Source organism: Xyrauchen texanus, chromosome 47 (genome assembly GCF_025860055.1).
Source record: "Xyrauchen texanus isolate HMW12.3.18 chromosome 47, RBS_HiC_50CHRs, whole genome shotgun sequence".
In the NCBI taxonomy this organism is placed as follows: domain Eukaryota; kingdom Metazoa; phylum Chordata; class Actinopteri; order Cypriniformes; family Catostomidae; genus Xyrauchen; species Xyrauchen texanus.
In genome coordinates this window covers 21,924,143-21,934,408 of record NC_068322.1, presented here as the reverse complement: position 1 = coordinate 21,934,408, position 10,266 = coordinate 21,924,143, and the positions used below count along the sequence as shown (strand labels likewise).

At 37.1% G+C, this 10,266-nt stretch overlaps 1 protein-coding gene across 1 annotated transcript; it reads left to right on the top strand.

Moving 5' to 3' along the window:
* Nucleotides 1-1,241: 1,241 nt before the first annotated feature.
* Nucleotides 1,242-5,532, top strand: ndufa12 (NADH:ubiquinone oxidoreductase subunit A12). Its single transcript, XM_052121029.1, has 4 exons — nucleotides 1,242-1,360; nucleotides 3,193-3,275; nucleotides 4,109-4,196; nucleotides 5,248-5,532. Exons 1-4 carry the CDS (start codon nucleotides 1,272-1,274, stop codon nucleotides 5,420-5,422), a joined length of 435 nt encoding a protein of 144 aa, XP_051976989.1. The 5' UTR covers nucleotides 1,242-1,271; the 3' UTR covers nucleotides 5,423-5,532.
* Nucleotides 5,533-10,266: the final 4,734 nt, after the last annotated feature.

The following is a 10,266-nucleotide window of genomic DNA, read 5'->3' as shown; positions in this document are numbered from 1 at the left end:
GTCATTTCATTCAGAATTCATCAATAAATAATTTTGCCCAGATTTTTTAAATTCAGCCCCCCCCCCGTTTTCGTCCGTCCCGAATTTTACCAATTCTGATCTGGTCACCCTATTAATAGCTCTTCCGCCCCTTTTCTCTCCAAGATGAACAAGGTAGACTCACATGCCGATGCTGAAGTAAAGGAACAACATACACCTCTCATTCAGCCGGTCTGTACTAGTACCAGGTCATTCAGTTTGTTTATGAATAAGAAGTTTTACGAATGCCGCTTCTTACTTTGCATGCGTCGCTGAAGCAAAGCACGTGATTGGTCGTAGCTGTAACCAATCAAGAGATCTGCCTCTGTTGGACCATGATTGCCAAGCACACGATTGGCTGCTGCTGTAATCAATCATGAGGGTGTAAGCGCCCTTAACCTCAGATGTTGTTTCACAATGCGCAGCCACCAGCAGTGAAAGACTATACAAATGTGTGTATTTGACTTCTATTCCGAGTCAGATCGTTACTATGTTTTGTGCTTGTAACGGAAATATTGCTAGCAACACAGTCAAATGGTTATATTAATATTTTCCAGGACAAATCATTGTTTCCATGACATTTAGGTATTTTTCAAATTTTCCATGACTGGACAACTGCATTGCAAAATTCCAGGTTTTACAGGACGCGTGGGAACCCTGGATAAGTGTGTACATTTGTACAGCGATTATTTTACCTCTAAAGAACTAAATTGTGCCAAAAAATTACCAAAACAATTACTAAAACAGCAATTGCGAGTGGGGTGGCCAATGGATGGCTATGCTTCGGTGCCCTTGCTCCGGACATATCAACATCTCGAAAAAAGCTTCCAACATTTCGTTTTAGTGAACCACCACTTTAAAAAGTATGGGTGTCTGAAGTATTACTTATTCCCATAAATTGCCCTTTTAATAAAAACGTTATGGATCTTACGTGGGTTTTCTGCGTCAAATATATAATAAAAAGGGATTCAAAGGCAAATATGCCGGAATATATATTATATTGTGAAGGAACTCATGAAAGATTATTAGTTTGTGAGGTGATGCAAGGCAGAGATGCAGTAATATAATTTCCATGTTATGAGAAATCCCATCTGAGAAAATATTTTCAGTTTTTGAGAGTTTTGATGCAAATAAAAAACACATTAGATATGATTGATTGGGGCATGAACTCTTATCAAGTTCTGTACGACAGCGGAACTGAACACTACATGGTCGTGTGCAGTGGGAACAGTAATAGTGCAGGACAGTCCGTCATGGCGGAGTACGTGAATTTAGTGCGGCGGGCCGCGGGCCAGCTCACCGGTCACGGCGGAGTCAAAGGCTTTCTACTGCAGCTGTTAAGGTGAGTCACTCGAGTAAATGTCACTTAAAGCTTTAGAGAATAATAGTGTAGTGAAATAAAGTGTGCAAAAGCTGTATGACACTGAACCACTGCAATGACCTCTCTGTACATCTGAATGTGAAACACCAAACAAACTGTTTAAAAGGTGTTTCATTGCACATGAACACTGCAAAATAAAAAAAAATAAAATAAAGAACAGAACCGGGTTAGGACATGTAGCATGATATTAATGTTTTTATTTTCTTTTTATACATGTAACATGGTTTTACAGTTATGTATTATGGTATTACTGTGTTTTTAGGACATGTACCATAGTATTACCATGTTTTTTTTTAGACATTATCTTAATTAAGCATTACTTGAAATGCCAAGTTTTTGGCTGATAACTCTGTGTATGTTGCATGAAATTATTTATTTTACAAATCTATAGACTTCGAATTTTAAGTGTTAATAACTCAAATGATTGAGTAAACAATTTAGGCCATGGGGAATACCCATAATGCCCTCCCCTTTGCTTTAGTTGTTCCTCGTTCACAAACTAGTTCAGTTCTCCTTGTGTACATGGGTGCATTTCTGTGGGGAGTTAATTCTATGTAACGATTAACCTAGAATCAAATTAAATCACTTTCGTTTGAGCCGTGTTATTGGATGATCTACACTTAAGTAAATTCAACTCAAATTATTAAGTAGAAACAACAATATTTAAATGACAAATCTGAGATAAGTCTACTTGCACCTAGTTACTTAAATTGTTAAATTCATTATATATGAACATCAAGTTAAGTGAACGTGATTGCACAGGTTTTGGAGATTCCCTCAATTCAGTTGAGGGAATAAGTTGACTCAATCAATTGGGGAGCAAATAAATAAGAGGAACAGCTGAGATGTAATTAATTCAAGCAAATAGAAATATATTGCACATAGGTCAGCATATGTAAGTGTGTTAAGGCAGGCGTACACGGTGCGATTTTCGGCTGACGTGTGAGCTCCCAGTCGGGAGAGATCGCGTGAAAATCGTTGGTGTCGTGTGGTTGCGGCTTGCATCGTGTGAGAGGAATTACAAGCCAAGTGGCTTACAAGCAGCTCACAACCTCTCAATCATTTTTTTAAATGTCTAAAAAAACTTGGACACTGTCGGCTTGAATTCACGAGGGGTGTGTGGTTGAACGAGCTGATTTGGGAATCTGCTTGAAGTGTTCATGAAGCTTTTACACATTTGGAGAAAATGGTTGTGTTAAAACCGTTTCCCCCTTATTATTCCTGACCACATTACTGTGAATTATTCTACAGAAAGGCAATGCTTTTCTCTGCGCTTCAAACAAATCATTTGCCATACGGGTTTGCCATGCTCTAGAAATCAAATGGACGGAGTCATCAAATTTCCGTCATGGTCCAATTTTATTCGTCATACTTGCTTTGGTTTCAGTTCTAGGGCTACATTTAAGAGGGCTTCTTGGTGGAAATGTCTGCCTGTCAATCAACCGCTGCGCTAAAACTAGGGCTGTAAAGTGATATCACTGATGGAGCTTCTCTGTGCTTGTGGCGCATATCCAACTAATCGATAATGAAATTCGAAAAAATGAGGCGCAGCTGTTCATACTATGTGAAGAAATCCTCAGTCTCCACTCGTGTTACCACCTGATACAATCCCTGTTCCATGGTACCACCACAGTACTTTCTGTAGAGGATTAAAAAGGGTTTATAATTTAAGAATTCATTCTGGTTTTATTTGCATATATTCAATTGTTGCAATGTTATTTTGTTTGTTTTATTTTTTATAAAGAATCTTAAGTTTATGTATGATATGTTTGATTAACTTTTTCCTTTCTCAGGGTAAATGATATCAAGACTGGAGCCTTGGTGGGTATCGACAAATATGGCAACAAATACTTCGAGGACAATAGAAACTTCTTCGGTATGACTTTAGCAACCTTTGTAAAGTGTAAAAGTGTTTAACCCTTGTGTGACCTTCGGGAAATTAAAATACATCTATAATGCACTGTGTACACAAAATAGTTACACTCAGGACCTTCAGGACAAAAATGTCCCCATTGAAACTGCAATATTTGATCCCAGTGCCATTAAAGAATAAAATCATCAATTCTATGATATTTTGCTTTCATTCCGGAACTCTGGCTTCATTTCTTTAAATTTTTCATCAGATGGTGCAATTTTTCTTATGTTTAGCCTATGGAGCAAATACATGCTTTTTTCCTATTTTCTGTTTTCTGTATTATGGAGCACTGCAGGCCAATTGAATATATGATGCAGCTAACAATGTGTGGGTGTGTTGGTTTTGATATCAGAGTGTGTTTTGTATGTGTGTATTGAGAAATGTGTGTTTGTTTAAAAAAACAACAGTAGCATTATGTAAACAAACTGGCATTTAAAGGGTTAAAATCATGAAAATGAATGAATATTAGGTAGTTATGATCAGGACTGAAGTCGGCGAAAGTGGAAAATAATATTAATATATAATATTTTTATGGCAGTTTTTTGACACGGACAATCCTGAAAATGAATGAATATTTGGTAGTTAAGAAAAATTAACTAATTGAAAGTGGAAAATAATATTAATATATAATATTATGGTGGCAGTTTTTTTGATGTTTTTATCCTCTAAGGACCTCCTGAGTAAATTTTTTTTATCGACGCACAAGGGTTAAGTAAGATTATTATGCATTCTTTTTAATCACTCTGATTCATGTTCACCTTCTGAATGTGTACTTTTCAATTCATGACTTGCAGGCCGTCACCGATGGGTGATTTACACCACAGAGATGAACGGCAAGAAGACTTTATGGGATGTTGATGGCAGCATGGTCCCTGCTGAATGGTAATATACTGAGTTATTTTAGCCCTGCAATATTCACAGACTTTGTACTTCTGATCTGATAATTTTTTCAAATAATACCATGAATTTTGGGGGGAATAGTGGAATACCTTTATACATGGTATAATTTGTTAAAACAACCTTGGAGAACCTCAATCTTATTAATAGCTAATTGCATGATGAAATTAGCGAAAATATATTAAAAAAAAAATCAAATGCAAGAGGTAAGAGATGAGCAGAACTTTGTGAGTGAGGGGTGTTTATGGAGTTCTGTGCATGCAGATTCAGATTTATGTTGTTTGTTTATTTTATTTTAAATGGGTAGTTCATCCAGAAATGAAAATTCTCTCATTATTTATTCACCCTCACTTAGTTTAATTTCACTTTCACATCTGAAAGAAAGACATCCACATCTTGGATGGCATGAGGGTGAGTAAATGATGTGAGAATTTTCATTTTTGGGTGAACTATTCCTTTAACCTTTAAATGCATGGGTTTTTCACCAAACATTATAAGGGAATATACCTCGGATCTTTAGTGACATGGCAATCACAAATGGGTATTCAAAATGTCCAGACAATGTAACATTTTTAAAGCATTTTCAAGTCAATTAGAAAATAATAGAATGGAATACATATGTTTTATATATTTTTTTTCCACTGTCCAATGGCATCATCAAATGTAAACCATGTCAGTCACTGAAATAACAGTGCCACCTTGAGCAAGTGTACAAAATGTATGTGTACACTTATACTGTATGAGGTGCTGATTATTCAGCATTGTTACGCTGAACCTCTGCATAATATAGTAGTCATTTTTATGAATAAAGTTCTCATTTGTCTTGTAAGAAACAAGGAAATAGATACTATTGATATGAAATAATCATATAAATATAATTTATGAAAGCACAAATATATATATATATATATATATATATATAGTGCAGCACTATTACATATCTCGGGACACTGCTGGCCTTATGTGTGGAATTTGTATATGAATTGTTTCAGAATTAAATCTTATTTTGAAATCCTCACTGCTATGGTTCTTTCAGGCACCGTTGGCTGCACTGCATGACCGATGACCCTCCCACTACTCACCCTCCTGAACCCAAGAAGTTCCTGGCCGAAGTTCATCAGTTTAACCACAGCGGCACGTCTAACTGCTATGTGCCATACTCCACCACCCGCAAGAAGATCCATGAGTGGGTGCCCCCAAAAACTGCCTAGAAATACCCCCCATCCCTAACTCTGTCCCTTTACCACCCATGTTCTGTCTGGGACATTCTGTAAATTGTAGTTCAAATTTATAATCCGAAATAAAATTAAATTGAACTTTGTCTCTGTGTGATTATGTGCATTATTGAAGGATATTTTTTACATTAACCTAAGCATTTGAGATTACAAAGAACTTTTTTTAAAAGTTGATTTTGATAATTTTTCCAGTCTTAAATACTTTTTTTCTATCCCTGCTTGATATGCAGAGACCACTATATAGGTATATCATTCATAGGTTGATTTCTCGGAATAGAGCAAACGCTGTGGAAACTTTGATGCAATCAGTGACGTAACTTTGTGGCGGTGCTATCTGTTTGACCAATGGAAAACCGCAGCAGTATTCATGTTTACTGTTTAAAAACAATGTTTATTTTTGCAATTCCATTTGGTGAGGCTAGTGGCACAGAAATGACCCACTTCAGCTTTGAAGTCAACATGAAATGCAATTTACAGCCCACTTCCATTATGTTCCCCTCCAAAATATGTCACAGGATATCTAACGATAAAATATGTTGTGCGGCACTTGATTTTATCAATCGTACATTATTTGGATCTTAAAGTGGCCTTTAAATAGGAGGTATGAAAAAATATAATGGCTTCATGAAAAGAAAAGTTATTTTATAGATGGAGCAAGTCATTGCGTTTTGATGAGAAATTACGAAAAGACGTTTTTTTTTGTATTTGTTATAACACTGCATAAGACTAGGATTGAATGTAAATAAGATCTGTTTGTATTTCATGTTGACTAATCAATAAATCATGTTTGTATGAATGATCAAAGGAAAATTCCACGTTTAATACAAGTTAAGCTCAAGCAACAGCATTTGATGAATACCCCAAAAACCCTCCTTTTTATTAGAGCAAAGCAATTCTCGGTGACAGTGAGGCGCTTGCAATGGAAGTCAATGGGGCCAGTCTGTAAACATTAAAGTACTCACTGTTTCTAATGTATAGCCACAAGACAAACAATATGTGCGATAACATGATTTTAGAGTGAAAAAATCACTTACTAACCTTTTCTGTGTAAAGTTCTAGCCAATTTTACAACTTCATTGCCATGACGACATAACGCAGTAATCCCACAAAAATTATGATTTAAATGTCACTACAGCTGAAATAATATTCAACTTTTAATAGAATAATTAATCTAAGTGCTTTTGAAAAATTATAAGCTTCAATTTTCTGCCTTTAAACTCTCCAAAAATGTTCCCCAATCACTTGTATTGTAATTGCCTCACCGTTCCCTCGATTTTAGCATTTTATAATGAAAATGAGGGACGAGTAAAAGTTATATTCTGTGCTAATAAACAATATGCCACAAATGCTGTCGATTGAGCTTAACTTGAATTAAACCCAGAATATTCCTTTAAGTATAATTGTGTTTGGCCTCATGTTGCTTTATTTCCTGTGTGACCCAATGTTGAAGAGATCAGTTAGTGTAACTGAAGTATTTCACAGGTCTGTGAGCAGTGCGAATATGTGAGATGGCAATGTATCAGATGACCATAAAATGTGCCATGAACACACCCCACTCCAAAAGTCTGTTATGGTCTTCAACATTTTATGGATCTAATGTTTGGTAGCCACACTCAGGTAAGCCGTGTGAACAGTTTACATGTCTGTGTAGTTTAGCTGTGAGCTAATGTTTATGGATGATTTTAGGATATATATATATATATGAAGTTTAGCTTGTGTTAAACTGAAGTTAAATATATTATATGAGTTGAAATAAAGCTCTTTTTTTGTCTACACATGAAAACTTAAAGGCTTGATGTGTATAGGGGGATTGAAGGAGATGGTTTACATCCGATTATCTCTTTCGCATTGTTTCCTTATTGAGGGTGGGTGAGTGTTTACAATGTGAGCCAGCAGAGGCCGCTGTTTGCATAGTTTGAGGGATTTTGCCTACTAAGGATTTCTGAGTTTATGGGGAAGGGATTTTTGTTATGAAACTAAAGCATGCTTATTGTTCATGTTGAAACCAGAAACCTGCGTGAAAGAAAAACAAGGCCTTTATTTGGCTGGGCTCAAATTTCAGGATTTCTTTTCTCTTTGGAGACATGGTAGGTTAGGGTTGCACCAGCTGTGCTTAAGGTCTTAAGTTGTGGTGAAAAGTTCACACTAATGGCTTAGTTAGTACTTGTTAATTTGTAACTAAGTCAGTGCTTAATTTCTTTGCACCATCTGTTCTTAAGGAAAGAATTAACAATAAGTCATTTTTATTTGTATAGCACTTTTCACAACACACATCTTTTCACAGCAGCTTTACAGAAAGTCATGTATTAACAGAAAATGAAACTGCAATATCTATTATGTCTTAGTCATCATTGTGTAGTTTGATAAAATATGATTGTAAATTAAATAATGATTGTATTTAGAAACCTAGTGAGCAAGCCGAAGGCGACTGTGTCAAGGAACACAAAACTCCAAAAGATGTTGGTTAATGGAGAAAAATAACACTGGGAGTAACCAGACTTACTGTGGGGGCCAGTTTCTCTCTGATAACAGCATGAATATAAAGCCAGTATTACTTCTGTACAGCCCTGGCCATAAGTATTGGCAGTGACATACATTTTGTGTTTTGTAAAGTTTGCTGCTTCAGTATTTGTAGATTATTTTTTCACGTTTCTATAGTATACTGGAAAACAATGATAAGCGTTTCATATGTTTTAAAGTCTTTTATTGGCAAAAACATTCATTATATGCAAAGAGTCAATATTTACAGTGTTGACCCTTGTTCTTCATAACCTCTGCAATTCGCTCTGGCATGCTGGATATCAGCTTCTGGACCAAATCCTGACTAATGCCGATCCATTCTTGCCTTATTAGTGCTTGGACTTGATCACAATTTGTGGGCTTCTGCTTGTCCACTCGCCATTTGAGGATTGACCACAGGTTCTCTATGGGATCATTATCCAGGGAGTTGCCAAACCACGGATCCAAAATTTCAATGTCCACTTCATTATTACTCTTGCCTTGTGACATGGTGCTTCATCATGCTGGAAAATGCAAGGATCATCACTAAATTGCTCCTTGGGAGAAATTGTCCTTGCAGGATGTTTTGATACCATTCTTTATTCATGGCAGTGTTTTTGGGCAGAATTGTGAGAGAGCCCACTCCCTTGGATGAAAAGCAACCCCACACATGGATGGTCTCAGGATGCTTCATTGTTGGCACAACACAGGACTCATGGTAGTGTTTACCTTTTCTTCTCCGGACTATGGATTTTCCAGATGTCCCAAACAGTCGGTCAGAGAAAATAACTTTGCACCAGTCTTCTTCTGTCCAATCCTTGTACTTCCTGCAGAATTTCAGTCTGTCTTTGATGTTTTTCTTGGAGAGAAGTGGCTTCTTTGCTACCCATCTTGACACCAGGCCATTGTCCAAAAGTCTTTGCCTCACTGTGCGTGCAGATGCACTCACACCAACCTGCAGAAATATTGAGCAAGCTCTGCACTGGTGGTGACACAATTCCGTAGCTGACTCCTCAGGAGGAGACTGGTATCTGCTGGACACTGAGATGTCCTGAAGCCTTCTTCACTGCAGTTGAACCTCTCTCCTTGAAGTTCTTGATGATCCGGTAAATGTTTCTTTTAGGTGCAATATTCTTTGCAGCAATTTCCTTGCATGTGAGGCCATTTTGATTCAAAGCCATGATGGCTGCACGTCTTTCTTTAGAGGTAACCATTGCTAACAATAACACAATGACTGGAAGCACTTCTTTCCTCCTTTTATAGCAATCAGTCTACTCTTATAATCCAATCAGAATGATAGATTGATTTCACCTGACTAGTACTCATTCACACTTTCCCAGGTGCTGCTGATTTGATTAGTGAAATGATGTTGGCTGGTCATTTTGTGCCAGGGCCAGAAAACTGTGAAATTTGGGTTTTTGTCATAAAGTAATTTTTTTGGCCAATTAAGCTTTTTGCAATTATTTAAAATGCATCTGATCACTCAGCACAATAATCTAGAAACAAAGTGAATCAACACCACATCTGAAGCAGAAAACTTCACGAAACACAAAATTGATGTCACTACCAATACTTTTGGCCACGGCTGTATAGTTCAAGTCATGGTTTAAAATTATTAAACCAAGTGTTAACGGCCAGTATTTAAACAAAGATTTTGTATGAACTATAATATTAATGACTAATGTCTTTGAAGTCCATCCTGGATTAACTGCAGCAGTTCACATAGATGCATTGTCCTTGTTAGTTGGCTGATGAAGGGTTTTGTTGGCAATTCATTGATAGTCTATGTATTCCATTATAAGAGGTGATGCAGGCAGAAATCGGTGAGGTGCATCGCAGTTCAACCGGCCGGTAATTTCGGTGAGGTCTATCCTAAATCCAAGGTTTAGGCAATGGCATATGATGTATCCCATGTCTTATGGTTGGAGTTGGCATCAGTTCATCCTCTGAAGTCCATCATAATAGACTGAAGTGATGTTTGGCTTCATCGTGAGGCTTGCTTTTAGAGGTTTTTGGTCCAATCATTAGTACCTCTGTTTTGTTGGAATTGAGCAGACGGAAATTTCTGGCCATCCAATCTTTTATTTAATTGATGCACTGGAGAATTGTGAAATTTCATCAGGTTTTGAAGAAATATAAAGTTGGGTATCGTCGACTCTATGCTTCCACCCACCCTGAATAGTATCTCAATGGTCACCACAGAATACGTGTTAATATCCAACATTTAGCCATGCCACGAGGTAGCTGGGTGATGAACTGATCCAGTACCACTAGGGCTACGATGTCCAGAGCGCTGCGGGTCCCCTCAGCCAGCAACCATT